The sequence below is a fragment of the Microtus pennsylvanicus genome, chromosome 13 (assembly GCF_037038515.1).
Source record: "Microtus pennsylvanicus isolate mMicPen1 chromosome 13, mMicPen1.hap1, whole genome shotgun sequence".
In the NCBI taxonomy this organism is placed as follows: domain Eukaryota; kingdom Metazoa; phylum Chordata; class Mammalia; order Rodentia; family Cricetidae; genus Microtus; species Microtus pennsylvanicus.
The window spans coordinates 49,291,322-49,317,085 of NC_134591.1; the positions used below are offsets into that span (position 1 = coordinate 49,291,322).

The following is a 25,764-nucleotide window of genomic DNA, read 5'->3' on the forward strand; positions in this document are numbered from 1 at the left end:
GGAGTCCTGTATTTTGTGACAGTGAGCTGAATTGAGTTTGTTTGAGGTTTTGACCTTCCTCCTCTCCTGGGATATAAAGAGACCTTAAGGGCATTCCTGTTAGAGGGTGACAAGACTGTATGGCTTTGTTGTGGCAAGAACAAGGTGCTGAGAGTCAAGAAGCTTGCAGCAGCTGGGCAGTGGTGGCGCACGCCTTTAATCCTAGAACTCGGGAGGCAGAGGCAGGTGGATCGCTGAGTTCGAGGCCAGCCTGGTCTACAAGAGCTAGTTACAGGACAGGCTTCAAAACTACAGAGAAACCCTGTCTCAAAAAACGAAACAAACAGGGGAGGAGGAGGAGGAGGAGGAGGAGGAGGAGGAGGAGGAGGAGGAGGAGGAGGAGGAGGAGGAGGAGGAGGAGGAAGAGGAAGAGGAAGAGGAAGAAGAAGAAGAAGAAGAAGAAGAAGAAGAAGAAGAAGAAGAAGAAGAAGAAGAAGCAGCAGCAGCAGCTTGCAGTAATAAGCCTAGGGATAGATGACCTATTCCAAACCAGACACACATCCCAGTGATGCCCAACTGGTAGTTGCATACCCCAATGCCTACATGCACATCAACCAGGTATCAAACCCCACATGGAATCAGTTGTTCCCAATTATCAGACATTTTACATGTTTGGCAAACATTCAGACCAACCTCAGCCATATATGTCAGCCATACATGTACAAACTCCAGGCAATAACACAGAACATACTGTTGTGTATGAGACTTTTCCTGGCTAGACACAACTCATACACATCTACTCACCCCAGAAGAGAACACACAGCAAACTAGAGTAACAATTTCACTGGAGTCCAACTTTGTGAACCAACGAGCTTTTATTGGGGTTACTACAGGAGTGTAGGTGAAGGGTCACTTAAGAAGTAAGGATGACTCAAAGGCAGCTGCATCCCCGAGCAGTCCACCCCAATATGTGTGACGGCTCACAAAAGCTTTACCGGTCTGAGAGGACTCTGGGCAGCACTACGGCTCAGTCCCCTCTCCTATAACTCTGGAGAGGGGACTTTTTGAATCTTCCAAGTCACTGCTTGTCCAGATGTGAATGTCGTTCACCTCCCAAGTTTCATGAGCCCCTTTCCTCCCTTCTGAAGGGAGCATTTCGATTGGAGGAAACTGCTACACAGTACACAGGTGGCTGGGTGCACACACAAGCAGCATGCAGCCGCGCGCGCGCGCGCACACACACACACTCAGCCACAGCACAGAAAACTCCAGCAGAAGGCGCAGGCGGCATTCAGTCATGGTTCCTAGGCCACCACCGCCCACAGATGGGGCCCCAGCAGCCCAGGGATCCTCTCCATCATGCAGATTTGCCACAGCGACCCCATTAGCCCAGACTTCCTCCTCATCAGTCGGGGAGGGATTGCTGCTCTCTGGGGGTGGATTGATTTATCCAACTAATTAGTCCCAATTAATATTAATACACATTCTCAGCAACTGCGGCAGCTCAGGCAGAGAAGCTGCCCATTGGGACCATCAATCACCAAGCAGGGGACAGCAGAGGACACTCGGATCTTCAGCACACAGGACCCCACACCTCCGACACCATCCCCAATCTCTACATCTCAGGCTTCCAGAGGGAGTGTGCTACCAAAATCAGGAACTCCAAACCGGGGAACCCAAAGCCCAGAGAGGGGCTGTCACATGCTCCAGGCCACACAGCAGACCCAAGGCTATGCCTCTATGCTTCTTTCCACCACCCTCTGAGGGTCTGTGATACACCCAGCGCCCAAGGACTTCAACTGCCAATCCCAACCAGCCAGATGCAATGGCTGTCTGAAGGCTTTGAGGTTTCTATCGGGAGCTCAGCAAACATTTTCAGAATGGAGCAGGGTGGAAACATTTGTTGGCTAGGTTCTTGTCTCAGTGGAGATGGAAGACAGGATCACCTAGAAGAGAGACATATTCCTCAAGTCTATTCTACAACTCCCTAGGGAAGATGACCCAAGAAAGCGAGGACTGATCAGGCAGCTAGGATCCTGGCAATCCGGTCTCTGTATCTGCTGGGTTTCCCATCAGTGAGGATGGGGAGAGAGAAGCAGAGAAGGCTATGAGAGTCGGAAGCAGGACAGAGGGGACTTGCGCTAGGAACCCTACTGTTCTTGATGCTTCAATACAGTCTGTTTCGGGGGGAGGCATGGCCACGCATAAGCTAGTCAGTGAGGCCACTAGTCACTGTCACCAAGGGAATGATGACTACCCTCAACACCAGAAGTCAGGAGAAGTAGTCAGGTTTACGGGTGACACCATTATGTCTGAGCCCTCAAGTCACCCCAAAACAGATGCCAAATCATCTTCAAGGCACCTCCAGAGCTCTGTGCTCCATCCTTCTGCCTTTTTATCTTCACCCCTTTCCACCTTCAGTGCCATCTGCTGATGCCCTCAGGTCCCTTTTCAAGGCCATTTGACAGCCGCATCATACCCCAGGACACCTGGACCTTGTTACTTCCTCTTTCCTTGGGCTGAAAGCCCCGTGACCGTGCCAAGCCTTTTTATTTATTTACACTTATGAGCAGAAATTGTTTTATTTATGTACTTATTTGCATGTACCCTCCCTAGAAAGTGGGTTCCTTAAAAGCCAGGACCTTGTCAGCCTTTTGCAAAGTATCTGACACACAGTAGGCATTCAACGATAATTCAGTGATGAGGGTGGAGTTCGCCATCCCTACCCTTACCTGTCCTCATCCCGTCACGTCAACGGCATTTAAGTTGACACCACCGTTCTTGAGACACGCATTCCCTGGCTCCCGTGACAGTGCGCTTTTCAGCTCAGATGTCAATTAACACAGGAAGTACTCCCTGGCACACCTACTCACACACACGTGGCAGGCCAGGTAGATAGCGCTTGATGTCATCATACCCGGACCTGCTCTATAGCACTGGGGACACACTGTGCAGTTACACAGTTTCTGGTAGCATGAAAACACCATTCGAGCAGGGGCTGCTTCTGTCTGATCACCCTGAGCACACGGTGGGAGGAACCCAATGTGTTTATGGTATGAACGGAAGGAGTGCAGGGGCTGAGGGGTGGGGAAGTTCATACATGCAGCTCTCTAGACCAAAAGAAAGCTCTAGGTTGAACATGGACAAGGAAATATTTGTCCTTGTGGTCATGAATCAAAGTGAAGAAAGTATGCGAGACAAAGGTAAAAGGTCAGGGACAAACTGGAAAATTCCCTATTATGAATGAGAGAAGTAACCAAGAGGTGCCAAAATGGATTCCCCCGTAACAACTGTGCCATTCCTCCAACAAGCCTTCTCTGACCATTCACTGAGCACTAGGCACCATAGCGGGGGCTGTGCATACAAGGATAAACCTTACAAAGCTCTGACCAAAAGTGGTCTTACTCACTTAAGGTATCCTAGGTCACCAGTCCAATCTGTGTAGGAGACTTTAGAAGCCTGGCCAAGACTGGCAAGCTAACAAAACACAGACTGGAGACAGATCTGGCTGGGATGCTCATGGCTTGACTACATGGCTATCTCTACAGGGGTTCCCTGGCAGGTATCCAGAGTGACATGCCCCTCCCTTCCTTGGTCCGGTGTTCAGATTTGTGGATGTTATGGGAATTTCGTTTAAGCTGTGGTCTGTTGATTGGATAGAGCATTTGGTTTGAGAGGTGGCCCCCGGAGAAGAGGCTGTGCAGCCCTTTTGGAGCACGAGGCAAACAGTGGCAGGTGTTTGCAGCCGCGGTGACTGTCTCAGGCTATTATATTTGTCCCCGAGTTTTATAATAATAAACAGTAAAAGAAATTGCATCATGTGGATGCACAACAGAAGATGGTTTGCAGAAGGGAAATGTCACAGATGACCCTAAAAGATGTCCCATTTGTATGTAAAGATGTGTTGCTGTTTTACCTTGCCTGCCTAAGGCACCTGATTGGTCTAATAAAAAGCTGAACAGTCAATAGTGAGGAAGAAGGTATAGGTGGGACTTCTGGGAAGGGAGAGTAAGGAGGAGGAAGAGGAATTTAGGGACAGGGAAAGAAAGAAAAGAGACATCATGGAGACACTGGGAGGGAGGGTGGGTGATATGTGTGCTTTGGAAATTGAACCGGGGTCCTCTGGAAGAACAGCCAGTGCTCTTAACCACTGAGCCATCTCTCCAGCCCCCATGTTCTCATTTCTTAACTCAGCCTCTGAGAACTTTCTAGGCTCAGTACACCCCCTCCTTTTCCAGGAAGACTTCCTTCCAGGCCTTGGTCAGCAGTGGTAACCAACACAGAGTGCCTTGTTTTATTCCTCCCAGGCAGGTGGCTCTTCTTCCCAACAATGCCAGCTCAGGGCCAGGTGTGCCCACCTGGCTCCCTGCAGCCCAACCCAGCTGCTTTCTCTGGTGCCCTGTGCTGTCTGTACTAGGAGACATTGAGGAGAGCTGGTATCCTCAGGGAAGACAACCCTCCACCGATGTCCACTCCACCTACAGGACAGACTGGGAATAAAGATCCCACACCCTCTGGGGCCCAGAGGAACGACAGGTTTCCTGGAACCAAAAAGGGGGCATGTGTGATGGGCTTCAAAGTACCTAAGAGGAGAGGTAAAAAAAAAAAGGCGGCATGTCAGCAGAGGTGGAGGGAGTGGAGGAAGACCAGGGGCAGTGTCCATCAAAGCTGGGCCGAATCCCAACAAAAAAGGAAAAGACAAGGTCAAGTGCCGAGAACATGCCCGTTTGTCCATCTTGTGGGTGGTGACATCGGGAAGGTTTGGAAGCAGGAGAATGACAGGATTGCAGCTGGCTCTAGAGGTTCAGGCCAGCCCTCTCAGCAGGCTCTGGTTCCCAGAACCCTAACAGAAACACCCAGAAAATACATAATGCATTGCTGTTTCACTGTTGGTGACCCTTGGCTCAGGCCATTCCTGCTGGCTGCCACATGAAGTAGGGGATCAGGATGGAAAGAGGACCAGAGAAGGGAGCAAGGTCCAAACTTGGTTGTGTGTGTTGGGGGGGGGGTGGTTTCCTGTGCTTCTGCAGGGTCCAGGGAGGGCAGGTGGATGCCTCTTCCCTGGGCTCGGCATTTCCTCACAGGTGGTAGTATCCTGACTAGACAGGGCTACAGAGTTCGTAGGTTCAGGTCCTCCAGAGCTGGGCAGGTGATGACCCTCAGGACGGCTGCTTTTCAGGGGCCATCAGCTGCTCCACCTCCCTCATGAAGCGCAGGCACAACTCTTCCTGCCAGGGCAGGGCCACACACTGTACGGCCACCGGCAGGCCTACACTCTTCTTCATGGCCTACAGGGGATACAGACATCAGGATGGGAGAAACGGGATCACACCCCAGGTCCAGGAAACACGTACTCTGCGGGGAGGGCTAGCGGCAGGCACAGGGCTATTCTGAGGAAGGCTGGCCAGGCCTGCAAGTGCTAGGCCTCTGTCCTCTACAGCAGCGGGGTCTGGGCAGCCGTGAGCTAGGGGCTGGGCAGGCTTTACCTTCTTCAGTGTAGAGTCCCAGATATCCCCAAAGTAGCCTCTGTAGTGTTCCATCTGGGCATCGTCCTCAGCAGTCACAGTGGTGACAGGCACCACCCCCGCAGGGAAGTCTAGGCAGTTGTAGAGCATGGTGTAGCTGATAGCCCCTGGAATACAAGACGCTGGCTGTAGCAATCCCTGCCACCTGCAGGGCCAACTGTCCTCTCTGGGCCTAAGTGACCCATCCTCATCCCGCACATAAGATGGCACTTTGATTGTAGAGTCACACAAAACCCCCTTTCCCAGGCCTGAGGTCTGTGGCAAAGCATAGAAGCCAGCAAGACTCCCTGACACTTGCCCCGTGCCTTTTCCCATGCAGCTTCCCCTATTCCCTGACCTGGAATGCTGGTCCTATCTTCTCGGCTTAAACAACCCCTAGATTCAAACACCACCTCCCCAAACTACAGGCTCTTCAAGGAGACCTCCTACAGGAATAGTGTTCAGAACAGACAACTCATCCACTCCCAGCATTCCACGCATCTTCCCCCACCCCCTGGTTTTTGGAGACAGGATTTCTCTGTAACTTTGGAGCCTGTCCTGGAACTAGCTCTTATAGACCAGTCTGGCCTTGAACTCACAGAGATCTGCCTGCTTCTGCCTCCTGAGTACTGGGATTAAAGGCATGCGCCACCACCGCCCGGCCATCTTCCATCTCTTTAGCCAACAAGCTAGTGAGGTCCAAGTGAGGAGCAAGATGCTCCTCCACAGAGGGGGTGTCCCCCAGAACTCTTCCTTTTCTACCCACAGCACCAGAGCTCACAGGGCTGACCTCAGTGGGGAGGGAGAAATGAGAGTACTGAGGGAAGGGCAGTAGGCCTCACCTGTGGCTCTGCCTGATGCGTTCAGATCCAAAGCAGGGCCCAGCATGGGGGTCAGCAGCACATCCAAGTTCATAGCTTTCCACTGGGCAATCACAGAATTCCGGTACATCTGAAGGGACACGAACACACTGGGGGAGGCACTCAGAGAGACCCAAGGTACCCCAGGATGTCTGATGGACACCGAGAGGGCACTGGCCCTAACATCTGGATCTGAACTGAACCACCATGAGACCAGAAGAGCTACCCCTTGATGGTATAAACAATACCAGGGACAAAATACTTTCTGCCAAAGTATTTTGGCGCTTACTAACATGGATAGTCCAAGAGGAACAAAGAGGGGCTCAGGACAGAGGCCCTATGACTCAGACTCCCGGACAGGCACTGGGCAAATGCACATCACAAAAGGGCCCAAGCCACAGTCTCTAGAGAGGAAGAAGTGGCAGGCCACCCCAGGGCCCCAGTGACAATAGCTGTCAGAGATGCCACTGATAGATGCCTTGAGCAATTGCACCCTCCTACTCCCCAGGACTCAGACCTTACCTCAATCTCATGCTGCAGTTCCCACAGCTGTCCAGCCGACCTGGACAGACAGAGTGAGGTCACCAGCCAACACAGAGACAGCCATCAGCATCAATATCATATCATAAGCAGCATCAACATCAACATCATATCAGCATCAACATCTTAGCAGCAGCAGCATCAACAACATATCAGCATCAGCATCAACTTCATATGCCCTGCTCTCGCCCCTTCTAGATCTCACTCAACCCCAGGGGATCTCTGAGAGGGGAAATCAAGGCCCTGCTGTCTAGATAGAAATATCCAGGATCTCAAGGGCTACAGCTGGATGGTTTAATGGCTTCACAGCCAAGACAGCATTAGACCAGACCTGATTCCTCATGACTCTTGGCCTACAAGAGAGGGTAGGGCTATCAAAGGTCCTCAATACCTAGAGGTGAGAGGAGTAAGTCCACAGATGTCATACTGGAAACGAGCTGGCTCATGTCCTGATTTTGAAGACCTAGCCACCAAGGAGTGGGCAGGACCAGGTCCAGGACAGTTCAGTTCAGATTCCTAAAAGCCTTTCCCATTTTCCCCTGGTACCCACAGTCCCCAGACCACCCCAGCTCAGGCTAACCTTTCTGGTCTGTTTCTCTATGCTTCCGTCTATCTAGCCTGTCCTGCTCTGCACTCAGGCCCTTGTCCTCCTGAGGATCCAGGACCCTCCTAAGACAGGATCGGGGGGGGGCCCTCGATGGTCCCAAGTCGAGCTCTCTGCCTAGACACCTCAACTTTAGGACTTATTTCCCCCAGAGGCATTCCAGTCAAAACCACCTGGATGCAGACAAGACCAGCTGGGGAAACACAGGGGCAGGCATCAGGGTATAGGAAAAGTTCTCACCGAGGCTGCATGCTCTTGAGAAAGGTTGCCAGTCGAGGAAACTGTACCAGAACAGACACAGGGTCAGTGACTGGTCCTCTATGCCACCTCTTCCATGTCCTCCCACCTCCCAGGTCAGGGTCACACCCCTTTTGACAAACAAGTTTGCTAAAGACCGAGGGACAGGGAAGAGAACAGTCAGGAGAGAGACGAGGCCATGCCTGGCCACACCTAGAGGCCACGAACATCATAGGATGGGGGCCCAGAGGCTGCGTCCTTGGATGCCTGGAGCTCTCACCAGAGGCTTCAGCAGGAAGCTCAGCAGTGTTTTCAACCACCCTGGTATCTTCAGAATTAGGATCAGGTCCCCCAAGCAGGGATCCACAAAGTCGCCTTTGCTGGAAGACAAAAGGCCTAGGTGAGGTGCTCCGCTCCCCCTCCCCTCCTCCCTCCCTGATGACTGCAGTCCTGTGGACTCAGTGGCCCAGCCCACCTCCTGCCTCACCCAGCTCCTGTGGTATTTAGTCATACTTGACCTCTTTCCAACGCACACTGTTTCTGCTGTTCGCTGGGATACCCACCCCTAGTAGGGACCGGGAGGCAGCCCTAGGGTCACCAAGGACTGAGGGAAATGTCTCCCTAGGCATTTTCTGTTTAGCACTGATGCCAGTCTACATTTAGAAATGGGGCTACATGACAGGCTGCCCAGGAAGCTTTTCCTCGTCTGGTTCAAAAGCTCGAAGAAACCTAGGAATATCTCATTCTTGGCTGGATTGAGAGACAGTACCTTTCTACTGATGCCTCGGCAATATTTAGCTGCTGGGAAGTTGCTGGTGGGGGAGGGTGAGCTGGCATAGTGACATACGACAGACTGAGCCGTTGACTGAGCAAGGCTGCAGGGCCTAAGCTGAGCTACAGTGAGACCAAGGAGCAGGTTTGTTGCCTTGGCCAGCTCAGTCAGAATGTCTCCAGGAGATACCTGTCTCAGGCCTCTGCAAACAGCTGGCAGGAACTGCTCTCTGGCAAGCCTCTTAAGTGAGTCTGTTCCACATGCCAACTCAGAAAAAGGGAAATTGAGGGTTGAAAAGAAAGAATTGGCTCAGGAAAGGTTGGTGCCCATACTCAACCCCTTTCCTTAACAAACAGCAGGGAAGGCCGGGCGGTGGTGATGTATGCCTTTAATCCCAGCACTTGGTAGGCAGAGGCAGGCGGATCTTTGTGAGTTCGAGGCCAGACTGGTGGTCTACAAGAGCTAGTTCCAGGACAGGCTTCAAAGCTACAGAGAAACCCTGTCTAGAAAAAAAAAAAAAAAAAAAAAAGCCTCCCGTTACACTGTCACCCTTCCATGGTCTCTAGTGAGTTTCTCCAGGCTCAACTTGCACAGCTAGGACAACATGGTCCCTGCCCAGAAGCCCAGATCTTCCATGTGTGCTGCAAAGGCCTGTCCAGGGGATGGTCACAGGGCCCAGCTGCTCGCCCTGGGTCTGCACATGTTTTTAATTTATTGTATTATTTTATGCATCTAAGTGTTTGCCTGCATGTATATCTGTGCACTGTGTGTGTCTGGTGCCTGCAGAGGCCAGGAAAGGGCACCAGATGCCCTGGAACTGGAGTTACAGACAGAAGTGAGCTGCCACGTGAGTGCTGGGAATTGAATCTGGATCATCTGAAAGAATGTCCCGTGCTCCTAACCACTGAGCCCAGCCTCTCTGCACATTGTTCTGATTCCACCCTACATCCTGAAGCCCAACAGCACTCACAAGTTCTGGAGGAAAGTGCGGCCACCGTCACTGAACAGCCCACCTGCGGACAGGACCTCCAGAGCGTAGGGTATGTTGTTTGGCAAGAAGGGAACCAGCTGCAGGGATTGAAGGGTATATTACAGCCTTCGGTTCCCGTAACTCATATGCTACCCCAGGGGCCATGTGGACGATCTGTGCCACATGATCACAAAGTCAGCCTTACTGACCCATGACATCAGGAGAAGACTGGAGCCACACATGAAGCTGTCTCAGGATAATCAACCAACACCCACTGGCCCACAGTCCCAGGTCCCTGGGACTCTTTAGGGGGTGGTACATCATCGCTCAGACATCGCCCAGCACAGGCTAAGCCCTCCATCCACTACTTATCCCGGTCCTCCCACCCCGGTCATCTTTGCACTGGTCTCAGAGAGCCAAAACTCTCATCCCAGATGGCTAAATAACAGAGAATGAAGGGGCCTGGGAGGTCCATGGGTATCAGGAAGGCTCCCCTGGAGGAGAGGAGATGCCATACCGTGTGGCCAGCAGCCTCGAGACTCCGCTTGGTCTCCAGCACGGCCCTCCTCATGGCTGGGCTAGGCATGGTATAGTTGTCAGTTTCATAGTAGCCCACCCGCAGGGGTCTAGAGCTTCTGTAGACCTAGAAGCAAACATCAGAGATAAGCCTGAGCGAAGAGAATGGCCCACGCAGGATGCTTAGAGACAGGTCTCTCAGTCAACCACAGCTACGACGTTACAAGCTGAATCCCCCCTAACATGTTTTCCCCTTCAGTACCACCAAATCCCTTCACTTCTAACCCTTTCACAAGATGCCTTCATGGTGACTCAGAGCAGGAACTAGGGTTCCCAGAGTCCTAAGAGGGAACTAGGGCTACCCAAAGACTGAAGCCCATGCATCCTGTCCTCTGAGCTGAAGTTCTGTTAGCTGCCCTCGCTCTGTGAGAACTAGTCCAGACCTCCAGACAGGGGCCTCCCACCTCTCCCCTCCCCTCTCAGAAGGGGTTCAGGCTAGATGTCTGAATCTGTCTGTTAAGAAGGAAAAGCCTACCCCACACTGTCCTTCCCATCCACCCAACTCCTAAAAGTACCGACGGCACTCTCCTGCCTGGGGACCCTCAGCTCTTCAAGGCAGCTTCACAGAGACAGGGGAGAGGCCAGCATGGGAGAAAGAAAGGCTGGACTGCTGGAAGTGGAGCTTGCATCCCATAGTAGACATGACACACTGCTTGTGTCTGCATGCCTTCCACTGTGACCACCCCCAAAAGCTCTGTACAGACAACCTCCACGGTTCTCCTGGTTCCCTGCTTCTCCCCAGCTCACCAAGACTCTGGGTCTCTCCCTCAAGCTCCTCCTCTTTCTGTATCCCCCTTCCCCAGCCCCATCCCTAACTATCACATCTAGCCCAACTCCAGATTGAAAGATCCACCTAGGCAGGCCCCACCTTGCCCTTCCCTCTCAGGCACTAAGAAGCGGGCTCCCCAGCTTCAGGGAGTTAAGCTGTTCAGTCCCTTCGGATCAATATTTGGGAAGACGACACTTCACACGGCTCTCAGCTCATTCAGTCTACTTGCCACGGAGCCTATTTACTGGGGATACGGGCAGGAATACTGCAAGAAACGCTGCTATTTCCTAAGAGCAAATCCAACCCAGGTCCAGTTTCTTTCTGAGGAGTCTCTGAACCCAACTAGTCGTCCTCAGCCACACAGGCTAAAACCCCAGAGGTTCTAAACGCAGGCACGGGCACCACCTGGTGGCCAAATCTGGAGTAGCAGCTGCCCCAGGCCCACCCTTGCCACAGGAAAGGGTTTTCCAGTCAATCCCTCCCGCATTGCCTGGGTTCTAGAGTCACTTCCCTTGCCCACCTCCACCCCCGCTCACCTCCTCTCTGAAGGGCAAGGGGGGAACGGTGGGGTCCAAGCGGAACAGGTCCTCACACAGTAGGGCTTTCAGGCATAATGCCAGGCTTTCCACATCCCGGGCCATGGGGCCAACAGAAAGCTGCACTGTAGGGAAGGGAAAGAAAGGGAAGGAAGAGGCGTCACTTGGCCCCTAAGGAGCTCTGGGTCTGAGTAAGGACTGGCCTACGGCTCCAGAGTAAGAGTGAGAAGGGACAGTGGGAATTAGCCTGGCAATCAGATATTGCCCACAGGCAAAACGGGGGTGAAGGCAGATCAAGATGACCCCCCCCAGGGCTCCAAGAGTGTCCCAGGCCCCACTCACCTGCTGTCTGTCCATAGACACAGCCCTTCAGGCCACTCTTGCTGGTCAGAAACACAAGATGTTGGAAACAAGCAGCGGCCACTCTATCCTCACCCAAGCCCACGCCCCAGCTCTGAACCCCCAGCACTGGCAGAGAAACCATGCACAGCCGGTGATATTCACCCCCTCCCGCACCCTTACAAATACTGGCTAGTAAATCACTCCTGGGTCATGCATGCATGAGGGGGTTTGAAAGGTCCGTGCCCACCGTACCTGAGGCGGTTCCCGGTAGGCTTGAGGCCACAGATGCCGCAGAAGGAAGAAGGGAAACGGATGCTGCCTCCAATATCGGTGCCTAAGCCCAGAGGGGAGCCCCCAGATCCAATGAGAGCCCCCTCACCCCCCGAGGAACCACCTGGGCTCTTGGAGGACTTCCATGGGTTCAGAGTCTGGCCAAAAAGCGGGTTACTGCAGTCAAAACTGGAGGAAGCAGCAAAGAGTTAGCTCAGGCCATGTCGACAACTCTCCTCTGTCTACTCCCACTTCAGCCAGCTCCTAAGAACCAACCTTAACATGGACTGGGGGACATTGGTGTGCACGAAGGGTACGGCGCCCTGCAGCTTCAGCACCTGCACCACCACACTGTCACCCTCCGATGGCACCCCCTCATTCAGACTCAAGCCCAGCGTGGAGTCTTGGCCCTTCGGGGAGAGATGGGTATAAAGAAGACACCATGGTGGAGACAGGACCCTTCAGCAGCTCAGGGACACTCCCACCACCAACACACTGGCCAGCCCAAGTCCGAGGTTTCTGGACCTAAAGCATCCTTTAAGCCCCCAGAGCTGGAAACAGAGCAGAGGAAGTACGGAAGGCTGACACCAGGGAGGGCATACCTTGTAGCTGAAGCATTCCTTGAGGCTCACAGGGATGCCATAGAGCAGGCCCTGTCGTGGGGCCTGGGATAGCTGAGTCTCACAGTCAGTCAGATAGGAGGTCACACAGTTGGTCCCCTTGTTCACTTCCCAGGCCTAGGGAAAGGGTAACCAGAAACACGGCTCAGAGGCAGCAGCACAGAGGATGAACCTCCGGCCCAGTACCCGCCCTGCTTCACCCAGGCTCTCTTAGAGAACGAGACGCGGGGCCAGGCCAGGCTAGGGAGAGGGATGCTGTCCTCAGAGGCACTCAGCGGAGGATGAGCTAGAAGACCAGTGGCCGCTGCTCCCATAATTCCAAGTTCTATCTCTGCCCAGGGAGGCAGACACGAGCAGACCTCCACATCAGGTCATGCTGGGAGTCAGCTGAGCTAGACTAGACCCTGGCACTCCATCCTCTGCCCTGTGGCAGGCTCACACTGGGCCAAGTCGAGCTTCCCTTTTCCCCTGGGACTCTTGAGTCCCACAGATGACTGACCTCAGTAAAGAAATAAGGGTTAGGCCCAAAACAATGACAAATTGACAGTAGACATCTAGACCTTCAAGTCACAGGCCTAGGGTCCCAGGGGTAGAGAAGGAAGACACAGAGTGACCTCTCCTGCTCCTGGGAGACAACCAGAGAAAAGAGTCAGTTGTGTGGTCACAGGCACAACCGCAGCCAGCAGTCACCGGGCCACACAAGGCAGGAAGGGAGGAGCCTACGCGCAACAAAAATGCTCAGTTGTGAACTGGAAGTGCAAGGGCCACCGAGGGCTTGGTAAGGAAGAGTAGGCCAGTGTCTGTCAGTGACACTGGCCTACTTTCTCCCGCCCACTTGGATGCTGTCCCTTCAAACACTATCATCCCCCACCTCAGCCCTGACACTGATACTCACCTACTCAGCGTCACGCTCACAGACACAACACACTCAGAATGCATCAGGATGTATATAGTCTGTCTTCCTCTTTTGCTATTACATATATTCCCTGAGCACTTCTTAAGGGAAAGAGAATGCATGTGGCGCTAAGTCTTACCAGCAAATAAGACACTTTTTGTGGGGCTCGAGAGATGGCTTCGTGAGAGAGAACTTGCTCTTCTTCCAGAGAACCCTAGCTTAGGTTCCAGCACTCATGCCAGGAGGCTCACAGCCACCTCTAATTCACATTCCATGCCACCTGACACCCTCTTTGGCCTCCAAGAACATCTGCACACATGCACATACTCCCTCACACACACGGATACACATACTTTAAAGTTTTTAAAGAATTAAAGAACAATCCCTATCCACAGGGATTACCCAGGGAGAGCCTGGGGGAAAAGTCGAGCCCTGCCTGTGAGTAGACAGGGAGAGGGAGCACCCAGCAGGGCAAGGGCAGGGGAGGGCTTGCTGGGCAGTATGGAATCCATGACCTGGGAGGGGCAAACAGAGGGGGGAAATCCCAAGGAAAGGGAACCGGTGCAAAGCAAGGCAGGCCCCGAGCTAATTGTCTCAAGTCTCCACCGCCTGCGCTGCTGGGGATGAAGATCTGGACCCCAAGGCCTGCTGAACTAAAAGGGCACCTGCCCCGAGGCTGCTGCAGCTACTACTGCTGCTGCTGCTGCTGATGATGATGATGATGATGCTGATGCTGCCGCTGCTCACAAAGGGAAGAGAGCAGTGAACAGCAGAGTGGCTAAGGGGGAGGGTGGAGAGAGACAGAAAGGAACAGAACAGACTTGGTGGCCAATGAGGTGGAGGCGGGAGAGAGGGAAATCTGGGCTGGAAGCCAGGTTTCAAGCTAAGACAACATGCTCAGTGTCCACACACACACACACACACACACCACGCTGGCTCCTTCCCTCCCTGGTAGCTCCTGACACTGAGATTCTACCATGATCCGGAGCAGGACAACCCAGGCCAGGTTTTCCCCACAGCCTGTGCAAAGAAGGCAGGGGCTAGCCTAGGGCTTACCTTTCCCAGGTAGGTGAAGAGCACAGCCTCCGGGGACAGCTCCCCACTGTGTAACTTCAGTCCTAGTTGGGGCAGGGGCAAGGCCAGCAGTGCCTCTGAGTCCAAGTCAGGGTTCTGTGGGGAACATATTCCATCAGTCTTGCACAGGTGACTTTTGCCACTCAGTCCTCAACAGTAAACAAGCTCAGGCTCACTGTCACTTGCTAATATCCCTAGAGAAAGTACCACCTGCAGCTCTGACACCAGAAACCACCCTAGGTGGGCTCTTGGTGTCCCAGACCAGTGCAAATGTCATCTCGGGAAGTCTGCTGGACAGGAAATGATGAGGGACAGGGTGTTGCCCGGACAGATTATTGCACCATTAGACCAGCATCCAACACAGCTGCCTGAAGCCTGCCATGCGCAGCACTGAGTGTTTTATTTGTTTGGGTCCCCACCCCTACTCACGGGGTTATTCATTTTTTCTTTTCTTTTCTTCTATTTCTGACAGTTTCTTACTATTATATAATGCATTGTGATCACTTCCCATCCCCCATTACCTTCTCTTATTCACCCCCCCACACACCCGTTTGACCTTCTTCCCAACTAGGCCTGTTCCCACTTTCTTCATGGTATTCTGTTTGGTTTTCATTTGTTGTTGTTGTGTGTGTCCAAATCATGTTCTGATTTTAACAGCCATGTCATACATATTCAGAAGTCAGTGCTTTTATAGTGTCCCTCACCATCCTTTGGGTATATTTTGTTTTGTTTGAGATAGGGTCTCACTATGTAGACCAAGACAGCCTCAAATTCAGAGATCTGCCTGCCTCTCTCAAGTGCTAGGATTAGAGATTTGCTCCACCACACCTGATTGTATTTGTTTTTTAAGAGGTCTCAGTTATCCTGACCAGGTTAACCTTGAACTTTCAAGATCTTCCTCCCCTATGTTCTATCGGGAACTCACCAAGGCCAGCTGGCCTGGGTCTGAAAAAGCATGGGATAAAACTGGACTCGCTGAACATAGCGGACAATGAGGAAGAATGGGAACTCAAGAACAATCGCAGTGGGTTTTTGATCCTACTGCACGTACTGGCTTTGGGGGAGCCTAGGCAGTTTGGATGCTCACCTTACAAGACCTGGATAGAGGTGGGCGGTCCTTGGGCTTCCCACAGGTCAGGGAACCTTGATTGCTCTTTGAGCAGATGAGGGAGGGGGACTTGATGGGGGAGGGGGAGGGAAATGGGAGGCGGTGGTGGGGAGGAGGCAGAAATCCTTAATAAATAAATAAATTAAAAAAAATAAAACTCAAAAAAAAATCTTCCTCCCCTGTCCCCAGCCCCAAGGAGATGAGATCACAAGCTTTTGTTTGGTTTTTGTTTTGGTTTTTGGCTTTCAAGACAGGGTTTCTCTGTGCAGCCCTGGCTGTCTTAGAATGCAGAGATCCACCTGCCTCTGCCTCCTGAGTGCTGGGATTAAAGGTGTGTGCCACCACCACCACTGGCTGGATTACAGGCTTTTCAACACCAAGCCTATGATACTCCATGTCTTCATTAGCTCTTACTACCATTCCCAATGTTCAGATTTAGAGACTAAAGCTAAGAGAAAGGAAGTGCTCTGTTTAAAACCACAAAGGTAAAGAGTGGGGCTGGAGAGATGGCTCAGTGGTGAAGAGTATTTGCCCTTGCGGAGGACCTGGGATTGGCTTACATGATGGCTCACGGCCATCTGTAACTCTAGTTCTAGGAGATCTGATGCTCTCTTTTGACCTCTGTAGGTACCAGGTATGCATGTGGTGTACATACACACCTGCAAGCAAAACACTCATAGACATAAAATGAAATAAACCTGGAAGGAAGGGAGGGAGGGAGGGAGGGAGGGAAGGAGGGAGGGAGGGAGGGAGGGATACTCTACCCCCCACCAGCACAGCCATCCACAGCACACAAGCCCTGGCAGGGAATTGAATCAACAAGAGTCCCATTAAAATGCTACGTTAGTGGCTGAAGACCACATCCAAAGGGGGATGACTGACACATTCATTTCCAGACAGGTATGAAGGGCCTGCTCTGAACCTGGCCCCACGCGCTTACGCAAGACGAGGAAGGAGCCACGAACGAATACGTAACTGTGTGGCTTAGCTCTTTGTCAAGCTGACACAAGCTGAAGCCATCTCAGAAGAGGGAGCCTCAGTGGAGGAATTACCTCCATCGGATTAGCCTGTGGGCATGTCTGTGGGGCATTTTCTTAATTAATGATTGTAGGCAGTGCCACCCCTGGACCGTGGTCCTTGGAAAGCCAGCTGAGCAAGCCATGGAACGCAAACTAGTACATAGCGTCCCCCAAGGTCTCTGCTTCAGTTCTTGCCTGGAACTCCTGCCTTGGCTTCCCTCAATGATGGGCTATAACCTGTAAGCTGGAATAAAACCTCCAACTCACTTTTGGTCGTACCGCTTATCACAGCAACAGAAAGCAAGCTACGACATATCAGATATGAACAGTAGATAGTGAGGGACTGAAAGAATAAAACAGGGTGTGATAGAGAGCGGCACCGGGGCAGAGTGGGAAAGAATTGCTCTCTGAGGGAGGAGGGCTCTAAGGCACACCCACCTGCCAGACCTCCAAGGCTTCCGGTCCCTGGGGTCAGCTCTGCCTGCAAACACCCTCCTGGGCCCTCCTCAGAATCAGACCAATGAGTGAACACTGAACTACCTACCACCCCATTGCTCAACACATCCTCCATTCCTGCTAAGGTCACCAGAGAATCGCTTGTTACCAGATCCAAATACATAGCTGTATCGTCCGTCATGCCTCCCAGGGTCTTCAGAGGTATCAGGCCACATGCCACTCTCTTCAGAGTGTCTCCGATAGAAATACCAGCCCGGAGGGTCTCCCACTACCACCTCTCTGCTGCTCCCAGTGCGATTCAGTCAGTCAGTCAGTCAGCAAAGGAGCACATGAGAGGCCATGCATACGGAAATAAACAAGAACGCAAGGTTCCTGCATTCGGGAAATCAACATCTAAGCAAGCAAACAAGACTTTGGTAGGCAGCTTGAGGTAAGGCGAGATGGCAGAGAAACAGTCTTGGTGGAAATGAGGATGCTGTTGTATGGACAGTCTACCTGATGAGGTGACCTTTTAGCCATGACCTGAATAAAGGGTGACTCCTCCAGGTTCCTCTGGTACTTGTCTTCAACCTCTGAGGCCAGAGAGGGTTTGCCCTCCTGGCTTTCGCTCTCTGAGCTCCCATCTGTTCTGCCTGTCCCATGCCTCCTGATCCTCCACCAAGCTCCACCTAAGGCAACTGAGCAGCTGAGCATGCAGTGAATTCCGTCCTTCTTTCTGCAATCACTGTCTCCCACATTTTCAACATGGCTCCACCTCAGCGTGCCCCAGGACCTTCAGACAGGCAAGTCCTTTCCAGCTTCACCCTTTCCTCCCCAGACTACCACCCTGCTAAGTCCTGCCCCTGTGACCCATCCTTCCTGCCAGGTCTATACAAGGGCAAAGCCCAACCTGGTCTACAGAGCCGTGTTTCAGAGTCAGAGTAAGCTCCTGAAGGTGCTTCCAGCCACGATCTTATCAGACGACCTTTGGATCAACACTCCCTCACACTTCCCGTTCACCCAGACACAGCTCCGCCCAACACCTGCCCCAACCTGGGAACCCATTCTTAATGCCAAGGAGCACTTCCCCAAATCTGTTAAATGATGTAATACTTACTTGGGGTTTTTATTCTTTTAATATAACCAGCTACAGAAGAAAAACACAGACTCATGATCTCTTCCCAATACATAACCCTAGTTGGATATATATATATATATATATATATATGATCTTAAAAATCTAGGGGGATGAAGAGATGGCTCAGGGGTTAAGAACATATACTGAAAAGAAAAAAAAGAACATATACTGCTCTTACAGAGGACCTGAGTTTGATTACAGCATTCATAGCCTGTAACTCTAGAATCCATTGGCCTCTATGGGCACTGCACTCATACGCATATACACACACATAATTAAAAATAGTAAAAAATAGTGAGAGGAAGGTGGAGACAGGAAGATCACTAGCCAGCTTATCTTGCTGAATTGGTGATCTCTAGGTTCAAGAAGAGACTCTGTCTCAAAAAACAATGTGGAGAGTAATAGAAAAAAATATCTGACATCCGGCCTCCACACATAGGAACACACATGTGTACACATACACATGAATGCATATACACGTGTACACCACACAGAGACACCAAGGTTCACCCATTCTTCCCAGACCCTGTTCTGAAAGGAAACCGAAGTTTCTGAGGACTAGCACAAAGGGGTAGGAAAAGCCCACACTGCTGCTATCCATGGTCATTCTCTTCTTTCCCACAGAGCAGTCACGCTGTATGAAGCCCTGCTCTTGCCTCTCCCTTCCCACAATAAACACAAACTGTGCTTCGTATTTTTTCCAAGCACGGAGGTTTATGCTTGTAATCCTGGCACTTGGGAGACGGAGGCAGGAGGGTTGCCATGAATTGAGTCCAGCCTGGTCTACATAGTGAGCTGCAGGCCAGCCAGAACTATAAAACAAGTCTGTCTCAAAGACACAAAACAAGGGGCCGGAGTGATGGCTCAGCAGTTAAGAGCCCTGACCATCCTTCCAGAGGACCTGGGTTCAATTCCCAGCACCCACATGCAGCTCACAGCTGTCTGTGACTCCAATTCCAGGGGATCTGGCATCCTCACACCGACACACATGCATGCAAAACACCAATGCACATAGAAAGTAAATAAATCTTTTTTAAAAAAACATAAAACCAGGCATGGTGTGGTGGCACATGACTTTAATCCCAGCACTTAAGAGGCAGAGGGATCTTTGAGTTTGAGGCTAACCTGGTCTACAAAGCAAGTTCAAGGACAGGCAGGGCTACACAAAGAAACGCTCCCCCCTCCCCAAAACAAAACAAAACAAAAAACCTGGGCATGGTGGAGGTCAGAGGATCAGAAGTTTAAGGTCATCTTTAAAATATATAGCAAGTTCAAGGTCAGCCTGGAACACAGACCCTGTAATACAGTATGTGTTCACTGTTTCATTTGAGGCAATTACTTTTGGCAGCTTGGCCACCATCTCCTCCCTCCTTGCTAAAGATGCCTGCAAAAATCCCTGCAAATGTCATCTAGAACAAGGATTTTATGGTGGGATGAATAGGAACGGCTCCCATAGATTCATAGATCTGAATGCTTGGTTGCCAGGAAGTGGCACTTGTTAGGTGTGGTCTTGTTAGGACAGGTGTGGCTTTGGGGGTGGGCTTTGAGATTTCAGGTGCTCAAGCCAGGCCCAGTGTCTCTCTCTTCCTGCTGCCTGCCAATGCAGATACAGAACTCTCTGTTCCTTCTCTAGCACCATGCTTCCCATTCTGCTGACAATGAACTAAACCTCGGAACCTGCAAGCCAGGCCCAATTAAATGTTTCCTTTATAAGCGCCTTTAATCCCAGCACTTGGGAGGCAGAGTCAGGTGGATCTCTGTGAGTTCGAGACCAGCCTGGTCTACAAGAGCTAGTTCCAGGACAGGCTCCAAAGCCACAGAGAAACCCTGTCTCGAAAAAACCAAAAAAAAAAAAAAAGAGTTGCTGTGGCCATAGTGTCTCTTTACAGAAATAGAACACTGACTAAGACAACCCCCATTCTCACACACATTTCAATTCTTTCCAATGTCTCCACTGTTGACAGTTGATGACACAGTTGCTAACAGCTATTTTTAAGTCTTCAGCTAGCGTTAGGCAGTTGAGACATCCTCCTTCTCCCAAATCACTAAAGTCTGCACCCCAAAGAGGCCACAGGGCCAGGAAATAATCTCCAGATAGCTGTATGGCCACCAAGTGTGGAGACATTTTTCTTTTTCTTTTTTCTTTTTTCTTTTTCGGTTTTTTGAGACTGGATTTCTCTGTGTAGCCCTGGCTGTCTTGGAACTAGCTCTGTAAACCAGGCTGGCTTCGAACTCACAGAGATCCACCTGAAAGGCATGCGCCACCACCACCAAGTGAGACATTTTTCAAGAGGGAGCCACTGTGCCTCCTGTAGGTACCGCTCCTCTTCCAGATGCTTCTTTCTCTCCTGAACCATCTATCGTCTTAATTTCTGACTCTAGGACTGTCTCCTTTTCTCTCATAGATTTTTATCTCTGTTCTATTTCAAGCTGTCTCCTCCATTTGCTCACAAAGTCGGCCAAGACATTCTCATAGTCTAACAGTGTTTTCGATTTATCGGTGGAATCATTTCAAAGAAGAGTGCAAGGGAGGCTTGGGAAAGGCCAGGAGACACAATCACAATGGATCCGAATGAAGGGCGAGCATCTGTAGGACCAGTGAGCTTTACCAAGAGCACGCATGAGACATTATATCCAAACACACGTGCAAAGGCCCTGAAGCAAGAATCACGTCCTGTGACAGGAATCACATCCTGTGACAATGCTTCCAGCCTCAACAGTCTATTGGGGCTGGTTCTTTTTTTTTTTTAATATTTATTTATTTATTATGTATACAACATTCTGCCTCCATGTATGCCCGCACGCCAGAAGAGGGCGCCAGATCTCAGTACAGATGTTTGTGAGCCACCATGTGGTTGCTGGGAATTGAACTCAGGACCTCTGGAAGAGCAGCTAGTGCTCTTAACCTCTGAGCCATCTCTCCAGCCCCCTGGGGCTGGTTCTTGTCTGCAGTGTAGAAACAGTGCAGGAGAGGGGCTGGAGACATGGCTCAACAGCTAATGGTACTGTCTTCTCTTCCAGTGCCCCACATGGTGTCCTATGACCATCTATAATTACATTTTCAGAGGGTCTGATACCCTCTCTGGCCTCTGTAGGCACAAGACAAGCATATGGTGCACAAACATACATGTAGGCCAAACATTCATACACATAAAACTTTTTTGTTGTTGTTGAGACAAGGTTTCTCTGTGTAACAGTCCTGACTGTCCTGGAACTTGCTTTGTAGACCAGGGTGGCCTCAAATTCACAGAGATCCACCTGCCTCTGCCTCCCAACTGCTGGGGATTAAAGGTGTGCACCACCACCGCCTGGCATAATTTCTTTTTAAAGTTTTTTAAAACTTACTCAGGGGCAGTTGGGAGAAGTAGGGGAAAGACCGGTGCTGATAAGCTTCCATCAATCGACAGTAACCAGACATACACCTCTCCCTTGAGTTTCTCCAGAGTCTGGAAGGGGAACCATTGTGTGAACCGCGGTGACTCAGAGGCGCCCATGCCCTCCTTGCCGTCTTGTGTCTCCCTTGGCACAAAGTAAACTTTGTGTAGTATCTACCAGAGGGACTGAAGTACACTTACTTCTACCTTCCCAGGTGCCCCTTGCTACCCTACCTTCCCAGGTGCCCCTTACTATTCAAGGACAGACTGAGGAAACACTAGAAGAGACTCCAGAGGCAGCCTCAGGTGCCACCTCTCATTACTCAAGGAAGCCAGAGCCCGGTAGGAGGGTTCTGTGGGGTGAAGAAGGGAAAAGGGTGGATCCCAGGGCTGGGCTGATTTTACACCAAGCTCCTACCTCCTAACCACCCCATGAGGTCAACAAAGCTATTGTCATCAAGAACCCTTAGGTAAGTATGGCAGCCCACACCTGAAGTCCTAGATCTTCAAATGGCTGAAATGGGAGAGTCTCTTGAGCTGGTCTCTAACTCAGTCAGGTCAGCGAGACAGAGAGGTATGGGGGACACGGACGATGTTAGGAATATGAACGTCTTTTCTGTTTGCTAAAAAAGCACATGGGAATAAGAGTGTAGTGGTACGGCCTGTATTTGCCAGCACTTGGGAGGCTCAGGCAGGAGAATCAGGGATTCAAAGCCAGTCTGGGAAGCATGAGACCCTGCTTAAAACACAAAGAAAACAGCAAGCAAACAAACACAGAGGCTCCAGTCCCTGAAACCCCAAGGCCAGTTTCCCTTCCTGAAAAAGCTAAGTTTGGTGTTTGAGGCTAGGTATTGGCTCCAGGAAGATATGCAAACCACATTTTGTATTTCAGAGCCAAAACTTCTGTCCTAAAACATTCTTTGGCAAAACAGATTCTTCGGTTCTTGAAGAGACTGAAGGACAATTATTTTATAAGAAATGGGGGTAATACAAGAAGACCCAGCCTTTTCCCAGCCCTCAACCCCCAGCTCTCCCAGGCAAATGGATTCCTTATGGCTAAGATTATTCCTTCCTGTAGGCAGAACTGTGGGCAGATTCCTGTGCCTGCTCCCCAAGCTGTGCTGGAAGATGGCAGAACTCAGCTGGCTGCACAGAAGGACATGGAGGAGCAGCTGAGGCTCCCCAGGTCTAGCCCAGGATCATCACCAGTATCCTGAGGCCATGGGCAGAGAGAAAAGGGGGAGGTAGCGGAGAATCTGTGCTCAGGTAGAGGAGGTGGCCAGTGTGGGATCTGAACCTCCCAACCTGGAATGAGACAGTTCTAAACACTGACTGATGGTAAGCTTTTCAGGCAGAACCAGAGACACTTTTATCTCAATAAATATATACAATATACCCCGGGCTTGGTGATGATGGGGAGTAAATTCAGACTATTACAGTCAGCCAGTTTTCCCGCATTCAGGCCCAAGCTGGGTATCCAAAACCCACTACCACTCCACCCTCCCCACCCCTTGCCAATTCCTGTCCACTGCTGTGAGCTTGAGCTCCACAAAGCGCTTCGTTGCGGTTCTGGCTCAAAAATCACTACCTGTAACTGAGCACCTGCAAAATGCAATTTTCACTGATACTGGTCCCGAAACACCTTCCTGACTCCTACTGTCCCCATTGCCTGGGAGCTCTCCAACCTGTCAGATCCCACAAATACCCACAGCAACTCCTCCATCCTTCAGCACATAGGCACACCTGGAGTCCAACATCTGGGCTTCTAGCTGGGGCCAGTGTTTCATACAACAGGAGAAAAGGCACCCTCTTGCAGACACCTTCTCTAACCTTTCCCCAAACTCTTTTCTCACACCTCCAAACGAACACACTGAAATGACCAAGGCAGGAGAAGCCGCTAGAAGGATGCTTGCAGAAAGGTTTCTGAGGTGATGAATATGAAAGACCGGCGGCAGAAACCGGGAAGGACTTAGATTCTAGAGAGGCTTCGCCACTAACTCCCTGTGCACCTAGGCGTCTATTTTTTTTAACCCCTCTCTTAAGATCCTCATGCACAAATTAACAAACATGAACTTTAAGCTATCTGGGCCATCATCAATCACGATTCCAAAGTCCTGAACACTAGTTTACCTACTGAGTCTCACGTTAGCGCTTTCTGTTTTTGTTTTTAGAGTGTTGATAGTCAATAATCGAGATTCTCTGGCGCGGAGCAAAGCTCCTCTTTAAACCAGTACAATGTCCAGACTCCATGACCTGTCCTGTCCCTTTCTTTTCCGCTTCTCCTCGCGCTGCACCTGGCGCGGAAAGTGTACGGAATGCGATAGCTCGGGGAGGGGTTTTGTTCCCAGGCTCGCTCACACCTGAGCTGCCCGCCAGTCGGCCTTTTGGCGTCCAGGCAGCTGCAAGTGCTGCCTCGTCCACTTCGTGATCCCCATGCCCTCCTACCCCCAGCCCCGGAGCCCGCCGTCACCTGCAGCCGGAAGCGCTGCACCGCCTTATCCATGGTCTCCAGGCCGGCTCGCTGCCTCCGCCGCGCCCTGGCCGCCGCTCCCCGGGCCGTCCGGCGCCCGGTCCATCGCAGGACCACCGCCGCCAACAACAAGCAGCAGGCTAGGGCAACCCCGGATACTCCGGACAGCGTGGTCCAGACTTGGCTCAGCACCATGATCTCTCGCAGCCCGCTGCTACGGGAGAGGAATCAGCACGCGCAACCCAACAGCTCCGCTGCAAAACCCGGCCTGGATCACGGGCGATTCCGCCAGAGGGAGGGGCGGGATTAACCGCGGGCCCGCGGGGAGCGCGCCGTTGCCGGGCAGCCCCGAGCAAAGCTGGCGGAGCCAACGGTCAAGGTCAAGCCTGGCCGCCTGCTGGGCTCGTTGCCCGCGTCCTGGCGTTTTAAGAGAGGCGGAGCAGCTGAGCTCCGCGTGTGCGCCCTAGGAAGCACCAGGGCTACCGGGTTTCCTGGACCAGGCCCCTGGCGGCGTCTCCGCCCTGCGCACCCCACAGCTCCAACTCCCTCCCAGAAAACGCGACCATGCCAGAGCCCCCAGAACAGGCCCACCTAAGCAGACCCCGTGCTGCGGAGCTTAATAATAACCCCTAACGTCTCAGCATCTTTCCTGGAGAGCCAAGCGTCACGGCGTTGTGCATAGCTGGTCGTCCATCTCGCCTGGGCTCAGGGCTAGCCCTCTGGGCACGAGAAGTTCTGAGGCGCCCACCAGGTGGCCTCTCCTTCTCTAACGCCCTAGACCTTGAGTCTTTTACCCTGGGTGCCCTCATCCACTTCACAAAGACGATCCCCATAGGTTATCCTCTCCCAGACCAAGGCCCTCTGAGATTTCACACCCAGGAAACAACAGTAACTTCATCTGAACCAGAGCCCTCCCTGGGGACCTAGTGCCCATCACTGGGGGCCATATATGAGGGCCACGCACATCCTAATTCTGGCTAGATTGCTTTCACAGAATTTTATGTGATTCATCCTGTGAGAAGGGCACTTCTATTTTCACTTTTTTAGTGAGGTAACTTGAGGACAAGAGGGGTTAAATAACTTTTTTGAGTCACACTGAGTGAAGATGCAGACTCTAGTCTTATTCAAAGTGGTGCTTTACCCTTTAAGCAGTACGGCCACTGCTGCCTCTGGAAGTGAGGCACTGTGGGGTAGGGTTATCTCAGCACTCAGAAATGGAAACTCTGAGTCCCTGGGTGTCTTTACCTCTGAATCTGATAGGGGTGGTAATTATGTGTACCTTAGAGGACTGTTAGGAACCTGCGAGGTCACACCTTAAGCCTCGGGCTTTTCTTTTTTAAACTCACTGTGTAAACCAGGCTGGCCTCAAACTCAGAGATACACCTGTCTCTGCCTAGCTTCTGTGTGCTGGGATTAAAGTTGTGAGTGATATATATTTATATATATATATATTATATATATATAAAATGTTTATGTGCATTGATGTTTTGCCCTGAATGTGTGTCTAGGTGAGGGTGTCCTGGAACTGAAGTTGCAGACAGCTGTGGGCTGCCATGTGGATGCTGGGGAATTGAACTTGGGTCCTCTGGAAGAACAGTTAGTGTTCTTAACCGCGGAGCCATCTAGCCCCTGTTTCTTTTCTTTTTTAAGAAGAAACTAAATTACTACTCTT

The 25,764-nt window shown here is 51.5% G+C and overlaps 1 protein-coding gene across 1 annotated transcript; it reads right to left on the reverse strand.

Moving 5' to 3' along the window:
* Window positions 1-2,525: 2,525 nt before the first annotated feature.
* On the reverse strand, window positions 2,526-24,398 carry Faah (fatty acid amide hydrolase). The gene is made up of 15 exons (XM_075944813.1): window positions 24,093-24,398; window positions 14,531-14,644; window positions 12,562-12,696; window positions 12,236-12,369; window positions 11,942-12,148; window positions 11,690-11,730; window positions 11,348-11,472; window positions 9,984-10,109; window positions 9,467-9,564; window positions 8,005-8,104; window positions 7,728-7,768; window positions 6,866-6,905; window positions 6,326-6,434; window positions 5,466-5,611; window positions 2,526-5,267 (listed from the first exon to the last, which is right to left on the reverse strand). The coding sequence occupies exons 1-15, from the start codon at window positions 24,285-24,287 to the stop codon at window positions 5,139-5,141; spliced, it is 1,740 nt and encodes a 579-aa protein (XP_075800928.1). The 5' UTR covers window positions 24,288-24,398; the 3' UTR covers window positions 2,526-5,138.
* Window positions 24,399-25,764: the final 1,366 nt, after the last annotated feature.

Excerpts from the sequence above, each read along its gene's own strand:
- Faah (XM_075944813.1), bottom strand. The coding sequence starts at position 24,287 with ATGGTGCTGAGCCAAGTCTGGACCACGCTGTCCGGAGTATCCGGGGTT. Across the intron at positions 11,473-11,689 it reads TGTCTATGGACAGACAGCAG|TGCAGCTTTCTGTTGGCCCC; the intron begins GTGAGTGGGGCC and ends CCTTCCCTACAG. Across the intron at positions 6,906-7,727 it reads CTCAAGAGCATGCAGCCTCG|GTCGGCTGGACAGCTGTGGG; the intron begins GTGAGAACTTTT and ends CTGTCTGTCCAG.